The sequence below is a fragment of the Haliotis rubra genome, unplaced genomic scaffold (genome assembly GCF_003918875.1).
Source record: "Haliotis rubra isolate DU_JTF1 unplaced genomic scaffold, ASM391887v1 Scf341, whole genome shotgun sequence".
In the NCBI taxonomy this organism is placed as follows: Eukaryota; Metazoa; Mollusca; class Gastropoda; order Lepetellida; family Haliotidae; genus Haliotis; species Haliotis rubra.
Window position 1 is genome coordinate 740,199 of NW_025767015.1, and position 14,681 is coordinate 754,879.

Sequence of the window (14,681 nt, forward strand, 5' to 3'; positions counted from 1 at the left end):
TTTCTGGATTCAGTTGTCTAGCTTTCGGTCATCAGAGCAACATGTGATATCTCCTAGTAGTACTGATGTCCCCGAGGTCCTGTTACAAGATCCTTCCCTCATTATAAAGAGGGATGCTAGGCGTTATAAAGGGATGTTAGGTGTCTTATACTAGTGTTAGGCTGGGTTGTGTGAAAATTAGCAGTAGGAAACGGAGTAGGATTTAGCTTATAGATTTTGGGTAATGTTTGGCTAAAAACAGGGTTGGTTTGGGTGGTTTTATATTAAATGTTTAAGGGATTCATGTACCCGATGGATTGTTAAAGAGGTATGTGGGAGAGAGAATTGTGGGTGGCATTTACAAGTTGTTGAGATTTTTTTTGTATTTTGATTCCTACCTCTTTCATTGTAATAAACTATTATTGTTCAGTTTGTCTTTGTTATTTCTCAGTTGGTTTTATGCACTGGTCACTGAGTTTTGAGTACCGAACAAGTCAACCAGAATGCACACCTATAAAATGTAAGTACACAACGCAAAGTCCAAGATAGGTTGATTCAACATGATGTTACTACATACTACGTTAGCTTAACTCAGGTGTCACTGGGTGACAGTAGTGTATTGAGAACCATTACAACAGCAACATGTATGCATATTGTGTTTGATGTTCCTTGTTCTAGTCCAGATGAATGACCAGTTTTATAGTGCTAGCCCACTTAGAGATGATGCCTCATTTATCATGAATACACCCGTGAAGATCTAGGTTAGAAATGGTCTTCAGTAACCCATGCTTGTCGTAAGAGGCTACTAACAGGATCAGGTGGTCAGGCTCGCTGACTTGGTTGACACAGGTCATCAGTTCTCATTTGTGTAGATAGATGCTCATGCTGTTGATCACTGGATTGTCTGGTTCAGACACAATTATTTACAGAATGCTGCCATATAGCTGGAATATTGCTGAATGTGGCATAAAAATACATAACCAACCAACCAGTATCATCAATACCCAACTTTGGCCCAAGTCAAATAGTCCTTGGTTTACCACCGCAATATTGAACACCAAGCAGGGTAATTAAAAGTACCTTTCACTCAGTGGGCAGATACTCTATCAATGGAGGTGGCCATTGAAACCTTGAAATATGAATTTTAATTTGTAAAGTGCAGAGATAAACAATGATAGAGAATAAGTTTTACTCACTTTCCTCATCAAAGAAGAAAACATCTGAACTTGGGTCTTCAACCAATGTGCAGTCAGTCAGTGGAATCTTGCCACAGTTCTGCAATCAAAAAAAAGTAAAATTTTAGAAAATAATGTGGTTTAGAAACAGAAATCCTGAGCCTCTTGCTGAATTAAAAACCTAAGTTACATACACTTCTGTTTTAATGACATCACTTCAGGTTCATGAAAACACAGATTAAAAGAAGTACAACTTTAACCCCTGGATGCTGAGTTTTTTTATGATGCACATTTAAATAAGATCTGAAAAGCAAACGTTGCGCACGGGAATTGTGCTCATGTGGCCCTGTATCTACCTACAGGTATAACAATTCAAAGAAATGTAGAATATTACATTTCCTAAATTCAAGTGCAAATACTTAGGTGGTTTGAAAAATAAACACTACAAAATGTTGTCCGGAATTTTGTTATGCATTATAAAACAGTAAATTTCTCCGCTTTTTATCATGCACCAATAAAAGCTCTGTGTGACGATTTTCTTAACTGGCTTCTTTACAGAAAGTGTGAGTGATCAAAATACTGCCCGATATCTGAAAATGTGTTTTGTGTGCTTATGTATAGCATTATACACTCAATCTTAAAAATGACTCGCAATAACTGTCGAAAATGGATTTTCTTCTATGACGTCATACGACGTCAGAGAGGTCATACACATTTAATGAAAGGTGGGTATAACTCCGCTATGTTTAACACTAGGTCATTGTAACTTAGATCACTTGGAGAGAATTTGATGTGGATACAGACATTATCTTTTAGTGATGTTTTGTTCAATACAATACAAAGATCCCCACTGTAACCAGATACGTTTTAGTAGTATCACAATTTATAAGAAAAGATGACATCGTTTTACATGAGAAAGCAGATGAGTAATAGCGGTTTGGATGGCCCTATAAAATATGTGAATTGGTTCATAGATTCCCATATTCTCCTGTTTGTGTAGATGTATTTTGACTAAATTTGCACCATTATTTACTTCTAGAGTACTAGCCATATTTTTAAATGTAATGTAATTACTGAAAAATGTAGAACATTTTAGTTGAGGTCATGGTTTGTTTCATGTATTTTGCACCATCAGAAAAAGACGATATTGGTATCTTGATTAGTATGTATCTCGCCTAATTCCATTAATTGTATAAAAGGTCTCAGTTGCTATGTCAGAATTTAACGCTCTTTCGACAGAACATAAATGGACTGATTTACCAATTAAATAATGTCCTGAATAGACTGACTGACTGACTGAGTTTGGTTTTACCTTGCTTTTAGCAATATTCCAGCAAATTCACAGCAGGGGACACGATAAATGGGCTTCACACATTGTACCCATGTGGGGAATCAAACGCTTCAACCACTAGGCTACTCTGCCGCCCTTCCTGAATAACATCAACAATTAGACGGTTTGACTGTGTACCTTATATATAGTGGGGCAGTTAAGGCAAAAATTTTGCACTTTGGGTTAAAAGCACCAAACTTGGCACACTTATATATTGAACTATTCCGAACATTTCTGGATATGGATCCACCTCAGCAGTGCCCCCTGGTGGCAGAAAATCAAAGATGGCCGCCATTTCGACTAAAATGCAATCGATGTTCAATATATCATAATTATCTTGTCAAATTTCGTATTTCATAGAGGATTAATTGGAACAGTGAGGTACATATTCCCAATTTATTACACAGCGCCACCTGGTGGTGATGAAAATCCAAGATTGCCGCCAAAATATTCAGAAATTGCCTTGTTATACTGCTGTTATTTGTAAGTTATTACATTTTGGTTTTGGATAAGTTGATGATATTTAGATATATTTAACATTGTGAAAAAGACATTTTAAATAGCAACAAATGAATGTAAATATTTGTGCACTCTTGTGTATGATCTGTTTGTATTATGCTTTATAATGTAAGAAGTATTCCGGTTAGTATTTTACAAATGCAAAGTTTCAGAGAACAATTTAATGCAGACACCTTTCAGTACTTATTTGCAAATAAACGATTCTGTTGTATTATTAGTGAGTGAGTGAGTGAGTTTAGTTCTACGCCACACGCAATATTCCAGCCTAATGTTGGCGGTCTGTAAATAATCGAGTCTGGACCAGACAATCCAGTGATCAACAGCATGAGCATCCATCTGCGCAATTGGGAACCGATGACATGTGTCAACCATGTCAGCGAGCCTGACCAGCCGATCCCGTTAGTCGCCTCTTACGACAAGCATGGATTACTGAAGATCAATATTCTAACTTGGACCTTCATGGGTCTGTTTCCAGTGACTGATCATGAATATTGAAACTGTAGAAAGATGTATTGTACTGATATTCCTGGCCATATCTTAAACAAAGTAAGGTGGTTATTTAAAACGTACTTTCCAGATTGTAAGAAAAGAAACTATTTCTCTGTGATTGCGTAAATTTCATCATATAATACATGACCGATGCTCACGCTGTTGATCACTGGATTGTCTGGTCCAGACTTGATTATTTACAAACCGCCGCCATATAGCTGGAATATTGATGACTAAACTCACTCACTGGAAACACTTTCCTTCACAACTGCACAAAGCAGTGCACTTTGGACCAGCTTTGTAACATTTACAAAGGCCTGTGCAAGACTTCGTACAGGTGCAGTATGTCAGTTCATAACACTGTTCTTGTGCCTGACCTAGCGTTGTCCACTATGGCATCCATGTTTTATCACATGCCAACTTCCAACCCCAGTCTGCAGGACGTGGCAGAGATGCACCTGACCTTCCTGTAATGTGTGTTGTTTTAGGGTTGTCTGTGTCTGTCTGGCTTTTGTCATAGTTTTGTCATATAAAAGAATGACAAACAGCTCAAGGACTTGCATTGCGTTGTCAGATAAATTACAATACAGGTAACTGCTGGGGCATATGCCAGTGACAGGAATGCTTGGTGACTTCAGGATATACATTCCAAGTATCCCAAGCAGTTTTCTTCACGATCCCGGCAAAAAAATACTCGCAATTGGTGAAGGCATGCAATACTGACAATGCCTTTTATTTTGATGGAAAGAGGGTAGTTCCAATTTAATGTGCAGCTATATATCTTTTGTGCTTGCCTAGGCCAAATGATATCCATACTCTGAAGGTATCTGTTGAATGTTTGTTATCGTTATGACAACAACGTCTGTGTAAGCAGTACTAATCAGCAACTTTTTATCGTACCACGTGAAGCAGCAGATATTGCAATACAAGACGAGTGTGGGCTTCTTCATGAACTCTTCTGTCAGCTGTTTCAGGAGAGGTTACAACTCTTGTCTCAAGGGTGCTGTAAATTTGTTTTCCTTCAAATTATGTTGAAGAAACCTGTTCAGCATGCAGTGCAAAAAGCTCATCTTTGTTCTCATTAACTGAGAAGAAGCTTTCTCAGTTACTTCGCACAAGTGATGATGCTTTGACTATTCTTCTTAGACCCTTGCCACCTTTTTCTATGGTGAATGCTTTAAGGCTGTACGTTTAGGTGTCCCAAAGAATATCCAGTCTGTCCTGGTGTTCAAGATACTGGAACATGTATGGCAGAAATACATTCTGGATATCGACTTGAAACATTATGGATGTTCTGGGATGAAGCATCTGCACAATCATGGGGCCATCAAGTATCACTGCAGAAACGTCTGGAGTAGCATCTGGTGGCTCCGCCTGTATATGTTCAAGTTGTTCAAGAAGATCTGTACGAGATCTAATTCCTCCCATCTTGGAATAATAAAGGAGGCCATGGTTGATTTTCATGCTCGAAGAAAGTCCCCTTCTCTTGGTAGACATGATATGTACAACCTGGTAACCAGAGCACAGTCACCATCAAGCGATGTACAATGAGATAGGAAGACGAAGAGTCTTCAGTCTTAAAAGCAGTGGCAGTTTGCTCTTTCTTACTGGTTCCTTTATTGGTTTTGATCTGTCAATGAACCTTTCTTTTACAAAACTCTCATATTGAATTGAATTCTTGAATCATTCTTGACACTTCTGGTCCTGCAACCACCCATCCTGATGGGTTTCCTGTCAGTCCAACTGCCCCTCCATCTCCTTTCACAAGAGCATTGATTTCTTCATGAGCCTGATCTAGTACCATGGCAGGGAATGGTCGTTTAGTTGTATGTTCTACTAATCCACCAGAACAAAATGTGTGGTACAGTGCTGAGTGTTCCACTGATAAGGAAGACATATTTCTGATGTGAACTGAAAGCGAACGTGCATAGATGACATGATCTAACATAAAGACCCATGGTATTACTCTGACAAGTGATGCTACATACTTTGGGGGATCTGCTTTTCGAATTGCACCCACCAGGCACAATGCGCAAAGTTCAAGTTCAGGAACAAAGGACCAATGCTGAAACTAGGATTGAGAAGCTGACTTTGCATCACACCAACTTCTAAAAGTAAAAAGGTCTTCTTTGTTTGGTTCTATTTCCTGACAGTGAGCATGTGCCTGGTGTGTAGTGGCTGTGATCTGATGGACATGCCTTGTTCTAGCAAGGTGGGTACACTTGATGAAGGAATCAGCAAACCCAGCTACGCAAATTGCAGTTGTCCGTCAAATCCGAGGATCCTGAACGCAGCTATTTCAATACCCAATCCACCAAACCTGATATAAGGAAACTGGCATCATCATATGATTCCGGAAACTTCCACTGGATTGTTTTAGCATTTGCATACAGGTAGATGACCTGGGTGTAACTGCTCAACAGCTTTCTTTGCCACATTCATTGAATGTTGTATCGTAGCAACAGAGTGTGCGCATTCTAAAAACAGTGGCATAAGCACAGTTGTTGGAGGGTCTGTTAGTGCATGGAATGCTGCCCATGAGAGAAAAACATCAGTATTACCTAGTTCTCATAATCAAGTATTGTGTTAACACAATGTTCATCTTGAGCAAAAGGTCATTTCAAAGGCGGCACATAATGATCCGTCTTGGTAAAACATAATGGGGGTACACTGGTATAGACGAACGGCAGCTTGACAATGATCTTCTTATTTCTTCCATCAGTTGAACTTTGTTTGATGTTCCCTTCCATTCATACCTGTGGGTGCCTCATTAATGAAATATCCATCACAAGAATGCTCTCCAAAATGCATCGACTGCTACAAGCAGCCATCTTAGATTGTTCAAAGGAGAAAATTCCAATACTACTTGCAAAAGTGCTGATCTCATTTAAAAAGGCCATACACATATGTGTATATTTAAAAAGGCCATACACATATCGCCGATGTGATTTTATCCGCCATTGAAATACTAGATGGCATTGTTTGAGTGTTTCCAGTTATTGTTCTAAAAACTTCTTTCACATCCACCTTTAATTTTAACATCAGGTGAAAGGTGTTTGCAAGTAATAGTGATAGTTTTATAACTTTAAAAAAAGTTGTTAGGGTGTATTTGAGGTGTGTGAAAAATATGACATAGCGCGATTAAAAAATATTGTAATGACACGATATCAAACGGTAACTTTATTTCTATGACAATTGTTAAAAAAACATAAACACAGTATTGTGTATACTTGAAAACAGGTTAAAACCCTTATCTTCTAGAGGAAAGGTGGGGAGGAAGGGCGGGACATATAACCCATAATCCAGAGGTAAGTTTACTAACAATTACTAACAATAAATGAAATTGTTCCTAATTAAGGCGTAAACATTCCCTCTGGATTATGGTTGCCTGAATCCCACATACGGATAGAGGGCTATCTCTAGAAGAATAGTCTTAAGCATACCACTAGTGAGTAAATCTCCATGGTCATATCCTTACAAGGATAACTATGATTTAGTAGTATATAGTTCACTGGTGAAATATAAGATTGGATCATTATGTGATAGAAGATAACTTCTGCTGGAATATTGAGTAGTCCCTATTTACCAACCGAATTATAGTTATTGACTCTTAAAATGTATTAATATTGATAATTTCCAATTACCGCGTTTTTTACGACCTCTCCAGATTCTGTCATCCCTTCCGGTCTTATGACATCATTTCCGGTTCCATGACGTCACTTCCGGTCTCATGATATCTACTTTTCGCCGTTTTGTGACGTCACTTCTGGATTATGATGTCATCTCCATGATGTCACTTCCTGTTTATGATGTCACTTCTGGTCTATGACATCACTTCCTGTTTATGACGTCACTACCTGTCTATGACGTCACTTCCGGTTGATTCCCAAAAACACTTAAGAGGAATTCTGTAATAAAAATAGAGACTACTCCCTTCAATACTCAACCAACACCTGAGTTCGGTTAGTATATATAATAGGGATAATCGTAAATGTAACCTACCTGATAAATACTTCTGTCTCTTTATCTTCCCTCCCGTTTGGAGAATCCAAGATGTAATCATGCTTGACACATGATCCAATCCCTGATACTACAAACACCCATCCCCCACCCCCCCAAAAGGCACTATGCGGAGGAGAGGTGTTGTGCCGCTACTAAAGGACCCAGGGACTTAAGGCCCTCCATAGAAGAGGCTTCATCTCTTACATGAAAATTCATAAATGTATTTGGGGACTTCCATTGACAACTGGACACCACTTGTTCAACTGAAACTGAACCCCATGCCACTACTGATGATGCCAATGCCCTAATCTCATGTGGTGAGAACCTATCTTTAACTGATTCTTGATCCAAGTCTCGGTAAGCATAGGCGATTGTCTTCCTGAGCCATGAAGAAATTGTATTCTAGGATATGTCCGTATTAACATTTGTTTTACACAAGAAGAGATGACGACGATTCCGTCTAAAGCTGGATGTGCGCTGTATACAACATCTGAGAGCTTGGATCGGACAAAGTAGTCTTGCTCTGTCAGAGCTAGAGACAGAGGTAGGAAGGGCTGGTAATCTGTAGACTCTGCGTCCTAACAGTCCATCAGATGCCGACTGGTTCTTGGCTGTAAATTCAGGCACCATAATACAAGTCATCATCTTATACCCTTCCGAGAATGCAATAGATTTAAAGTCAATAGCATGCAGTTCTGACACTCTTGAAGCTGTAACAAAGGCCAGTAGAAAAGCTGTCTTGAAACTCAAATATTTCAAGGAAGTGTCTTGCATAGGTTCAAACGGAGACTTCTGTAGAGCCTCTAGCACCAAACAGATCCCACTTAGGAAATAATGACGGCAATGAAACTTCCTTGATCTGAAACGATCTAATAAGCTTGTGCAAGGAATTATCAGATCCCACAGATAATTCTTGTAAGTCCATGACTGAAGCAATCACTGATCTGTTACCTTCAATAGTGTTGTGTTTCAATTTTTTAACCATCCTGAGATACATAAGAAAGTCAGCTATGATAGGTATGGTGACTGGAATATCGAGTAGTTGTTGCTCTCTTCTCCACTGGATGAAGACATTCCACTTGGTGTCATAAAGTGCTGAAGTTGAAGGTCTGATAGACTCGGAGATAGCTATAATTGCTTGGTCATTAAATCCCTGTTCCTTGAGGGAACTATAGATAGTCTCCACACGTGAAGAGGTAGGAGGTTTACATTCTTGTGGTATCTGTCCGACTTGGGCTGACTGAGAAGATTGTCCCAACAAGGCAGACGTAAGGGTTTGTCCGTCAACAACTGAAGAAGGTCCGTGAACCATGTTCTGGTCGGCCATGCTGGAGCTACCAGATAGACTACGCAGTTGTGTTGAGCAATCTTGGCTAGTACTTCCAGTATCAATTTGAATGGAGGAAAGGCATAAGCTATAAGATTTTCCCATGAAATTGACAGGGTGTCCACTACCCAAGCTGTCGGATCCGGAACAGGACTCACAAATGTAGGAAGACAATTGTTCCTTGATGTCACAAAGAGATCTATATATAGTGTTTCCCAATTCTCCGTGATAAGCCTCCATATTCAAAGTCCATTCTGTTGATATCACTGTCCTGTCTGGAGAGGGAGTCTGCCAAAATATTCACCTTGCCCGGAATGTGACGAGCTTTTATAAGACTTTTCATGGCAACCGCTACCTTGAATAATTCCCGCGTAATCTGTAGCAACGATGTGACTTGTTTCCGCCCTGTTTGTTTATATAGACTACCATATACTACTACCGTGCTGTTGTCTGTCACTAACATAATGCTCTTCCGATGCAAGTTCCATGACCAATGAGAAAGAGCCTTTACCAGCACCAGCATCTCTAGACAGTTGATGTGAAGATTGCTTTCCTGTTGAGACCAGAGACCTTGAACTTGATGTTCATCGACATGAGCACCTCATCCCAAGGTTGAAGCATCTGCATACAGAGTGACGTCTGGAGGAGGAAACCAAAAAAGTTTCTGACGAACCATGAAGGGAGGAGATATCGTAGTTTCTAAGTCTAGTTCCTTGAACCCATTGATCCATATTTGCGGCTCGCCCCTCATCGTGAAATCTTGGATAGATGTAATGGATCCCGGCAGGAACATCCATGACCGAATCGATACGGCCTTGCTTGCTAGCAGATTGGAAATCTTGGTCCCGGATCTTGTACCAACGATCTTGAGTATAAATTCGGGAAGCCTTGGCATCGAGGATGGCTCCCAGATACTTGATCTTTGAGGTGGGAACTAATTCTGACTTGACAGGATGTACAATAAGACCTAGATGTGTGAACACATGGAGGATAAACCCGGTTTGTTTCAAAAGAATCTGAGTAATCGTATTCCTTGCTAGAAAATCATCCAAGTACCCGTGGATAGCTATCTGACGATGATGTAGGAATGCTAGTATGGGATTGATGATCACCGTAAAAAAGCCAGGGAGCTAGGGAAATCCCGAAAGGTAGAACACAAAACTGGAACCTCTGGCTGTTTACCATGAAACGAAGGTACTTCTGAGAATGAGGATGTATTGGTACATGGAGATAAGCATCCTTTAGGTCTATGCTGATGAACTTGGAATTCTGTTGAATAAGTGTTCTCAAATTGGCCAGGGATTCCATCTTGAATTTGGGAGGTCTCTTTAAATAGTTCTTGTTCAACACTTTCAAGTCTATGATCACCCGCATTTCCTCTGTGTCTTTCTTGAGAACTAGAAATACCGGGGAGTAGAACCCGCAGGACTGGTCTGATGGCGGAATCTCCACTATGGCCTGCTTGTCTAACAGCTGTTGAATGGCCGTTACTGCTCCCGTTAGATGATCCCCTTGCAGGAAAAAATGTTTCCCCACCGGCTGGTAAGTTACTGGGGGTAGATTCTCCCATGGTAGCATATAACCTCTCTCTATTACTGACAAAATCCAGCTGTCCGAGGTGATCTGTCTCCAATTGTCCACATATTGCACTATCCGACCCCCCACGGGAGATTGGGATACAGGTTAATTGCATTGAAATCTGTTTCCAAGTCGAGGGACATTTCCAAATCGTAAGGCTGAGTAAAATGGCACCACGAAAAAAAATGGTGCCCCTACCACTGCCCCTATTGAAGGAGTAGCCACGAGTAGAAGATGAAGACGATGAAGAATTACACAACCTAGAGTCTGTCACCCTGTCAAAGGCTGAACGCTGTAGTGGTTCCTGATGACTGTGGGCAGATTGCCAGGAGTTAGTAACAGATGAATCCCTCCTTGGCCTGGACTGAGGCTTATTCCTGTTTTGCTAAAGTAAGGCTGAAGCCAGTCTCTGGTTTAGGTTACGTGATGTAAGAGCATCCTTAGCTTGAATAACCTGACCACATTGTCCATGGAAAAGAGATTCCGAATGCAGGGGCTGTTGAAATAATAAATCTTTACCTGTCTCTGGTAGACTTCTAGTTGAGTTTAACTTATGAGCTCTCTCCATGGCTGTTAAACGTCCAAGTGTACACAGTTGATTCTGAGTCACGTCGGCTACAGATTGGTACTCCACATTTAAAAATGAGTGCACCATGGCTACTTCTTTGGCTGACATGGATACTAATGTGTCCTTCTTAACCCCTTCATAATCCTGGAATAAAGGTGGTAATAATGCACGGACTCCCGCTGCAAACCAGTTGGTGTAGGATAGTATGTCCAAGGATGTACGGGCAGCCCAATCAATGTCCTTGAGATCCCTAGATGAACAAGTAAATAAAGTATCCCTCGCTGCTCTAGTGTCCTGGAGCTGGGCAAAATCCCTGTCCATGTGTGGAGCACAAAGTGGAATCAGTCTATCGTGAATAGCATACACTGGTTTCTGAACAATCTTGGGTAGTGCATTGACTGAAGTCGCCTTAGAGAGGCTCAAATTGTACGTGTCCAGCACCGACTTAAGTGCCGATGAATGAGGAAGAGATAGCTTGGGAGCCCTTTCCGGCGGTAGACATCCTGAAAATCCCAGTTCCACTGGTAACTCCCATTCCGGCTCCTCAGACGGGGGCGGGACCATGCTAGGATAAAGTCCATGAATTAATACACCTTTTCCTTAAGAAACCATCTGGGAACAAAATCTTCGGCCGAAGTATCCAGCTGGACTGTCAGTAAACACTCCTTCATAATGAAATCTGGCTGAGAGAGGGGATAAATAGAGGTTGCTTCAGAATCCGAGAGGTCCGGTACAAGCGGTAAAATCAGTGGCCTATCAGTGTCAAAATGATTCATGGCTCCCGTGGAAATCCCGCTTGGCACGTGGCTACTGGACTGCAGGTCCTGGTTACCGCTAAGCCCTGTGGAAGCCGTGGTTCGTTGACTTGAACCAGGATGAGAGACGTAACCCGAAGGCATGGAGTCGGTCCCGCTAGGCTATATCTGCAGCACATTCCCCGCGTGGGACAAGGTAGCAGGCTTTGAGTGACTGGGATCAAGCGTGACCGCCTTACTGCCAGGGACAAGGGACACAGCTTGTTTTGCCTGGACTGCAATTAATGCCTGTCTGGGGTCAACTAGGTTGACCCCGTCCCTGTCACGTGAAGCCCTAGGCTTCTTCCCCTGTGGGGAATGGCCTTCTGATCCAGTCAGAAGGTGATACCAAGTTTTCCCAGGTAGAGCACCCCCGAGTTTCACAGAAACTGACTCTTGACCCCGGCTCTTGCCATCGTCAACCATGTCAGTGCAACCTCCGGTCGTCCTGCCGTACATAATGCCATCATGAAACAGTTTTTGTAAGGAATTCATCTTGGCCTCGTTCCTCAACTCCATATCATACATAGATTGGCTAACCGAGGCCTGCAATTCTGATTTGAAAGATGAAAATAAATCCGAAATCGCAGAAATGTCCAAATGAGAAGAATCCGACTTAGATCTAGATCTAGGTCTAGACTTGGATTTAGATTCTGATCTCTGTGAAGATGGTGGGAACCCTGAAGTAGATTTATTTCTCTTGCTAGCCTCTGACGATGGGGAGCTCTTACGTTTTTTAGTCTGAGACCTAGCTGATTCCATGTTCAACCATTCAACTTCTGAACACATAAGGCAACGATCTTGCAAGGTACAAGGATTACCGGTAAAACAAGATGTGCAGAGCGAGTGAGGGTCTAAATCGGACATAAATTTCTGGCATTGAACACATTTACTCTTGGCCATAGCTAAAGTAGACAAAGGAAAAAAGGGCAGGAAAAAAATCTAGCAAGTACAGACATAATAATAATATGAAATTCGACATCCAAAGGACTAATGTTGACAACACTAACCTATATAGGGATGGATCAGTGTAGAAAGCAAGTTGATTGAAGAAATTTTCACTCCACTCTATACACATGTGCAGTGTATACCATACAGAAAATTTGTGAAGATTTTCAAACAACTATACAGTGACGTCTAGGTCAGGGGGAGATAACTCTGTCAGTTGGGAGGACATACCACTAGGGATAGCTATGACTTAGTGTTAAAATTTTCACTTCATTCTGTATGTGTCTGTGGAAACCACAGAATTAAGGCAACCATAATCCAGAGGGAATGTTTACACCTTAATTTCTTGACACCCTAACTCCCCATTATACCAAGCAACCAAACACCAAGCTTACACCTAAATAGGCTAATTTCAGAGCCTATGTCCAAAAAATATTTATTAATTCCCAATTTTTGCAAAGACAACAAAAAAGCTGTTTTAAATACAAAGCTTTAATAAAACATTTGGCATTCATGTATACTCAGCAGCAAAAGAAAAGTCAGTACAAATTCAAAATTAGATAGGCACTATAATCAAATCATTACAGAAATGGACATAATAAGCGGATCAAAAACATTTTTTGTGTACAATATCTTGACACATCAAAGAATAACTCAGCACAATTTCAAGACATTAAGTGAACGTTTGCAGTCCATTCAGACCCTTGACTTCAGTATCTAGTGTGACCAACACGAGTGGCAATAACTGCAGCACAGCGTCTATGCATGGAGTGCACCAATGGATTGATGAAGGCCATTGGCACCTGGAACCATACTCTGAGAAAGGCCTGGCGCAATAAATCGTCTGTGTTTGGCCTTGGTAAGGTGAGGTGAGGTGAAATTGGGTTTAACGTCGTACTTGAGAATATTTCACTCACATGACGACGTGCATGCATGTGTAGGTGTGGCTGCTTGTACTAGCCCAGACTGAAGCTGGTTTTATAGTGCTAGCCCACTGAGATACCATGCCGCAGTGAAGCATGAATACCCCACTCAGACACATTATACTGACTCCGAGCCGACCAGTCCTTGTTGTACCCATTAATGCCGAGCGCCAGGCAGGGACAAACAAGTACCATATTTTAACGTATTTTGGTATGACGTGGTTGGGGATTGAACACGCGACCTTCCGCTCTCCGGGCGGACGCTCTAACCACTACACCACGGAGGCGGTCCGTTTGGCCTTGGTATGACATTATTCAGTCTCTTCTGAATTTCATCCCAAAGATGTTCAACTGGGTTTAAATCAGGACTAAGGGCTGGCCACTACATAATGGTGACACTGTTCTGCTGTAGGAAGTCCCGTGTAGCTCTGGCAGTATGGGCCCGGGCGTTATCATGCTGCAAAATGTTGTTCCGGTGACGTGTGAAATGTGGTATGACATTGGGTCTGAGAGCTTGGTCGATGTAGCTCACCGCTGTGATGCCCGCCTCCTCTCCCTGGTCCAAGGTTCTGGAATACCACAGAACCCACTCACTGGTTAAGGCCTATTCCGCCCCATACCATGATGCTTGTGAAGATTTTCAAACAACTATACAGTGACGTCTAGGTCAGGGGGAGATAACTCTGTCAGTTGGGAGGACATACCACTAGGGATAGCTATGACTTAGTGTTAAAATTTTCACTTCATTCTGTATGTGTCTGTGGAAACCACAGAATTAAGGCAACCATAATCCAGAGGGAATGTTTACACCTTAATTTCTTGACACCCTAACTCCCCATTATACCAAGCAACCAAACACCAAGCTTACACCTAAATAGGCTAATTTCAGAGCCTATGTCCAAAAAATATTTATTAATTCCCAATTTTTGCAAAGACAACAAAAAAGCTGTTTTAAATACAAAGCTTTAATAAAACATTTGGCATTCATGTATACTCAGCAGCAAAAGAAAAGTCAGTACAAATTCAAAATTAGATAGGCACTATAATCA

The 14,681-nt window shown here is 41.2% G+C and overlaps 1 protein-coding gene across 1 annotated transcript in view; it reads right to left on the reverse strand.

Moving 5' to 3' along the window:
* LOC124284672 (ras-specific guanine nucleotide-releasing factor 1-like) overlaps window positions 1-14,681 on the reverse strand; it is a 1,084,942-nt gene that overhangs the window by 700,506 nt on the left and 369,755 nt on the right. Inside the window, exon 8 of the mRNA XM_046720776.1 lies at window positions 1,176-1,254. Within this exon, the coding sequence (XP_046576732.1) occupies window positions 1,176-1,254 (79 nt within the window). The remainder of the gene's footprint in view (window positions 1-1,175; window positions 1,255-14,681) is intronic.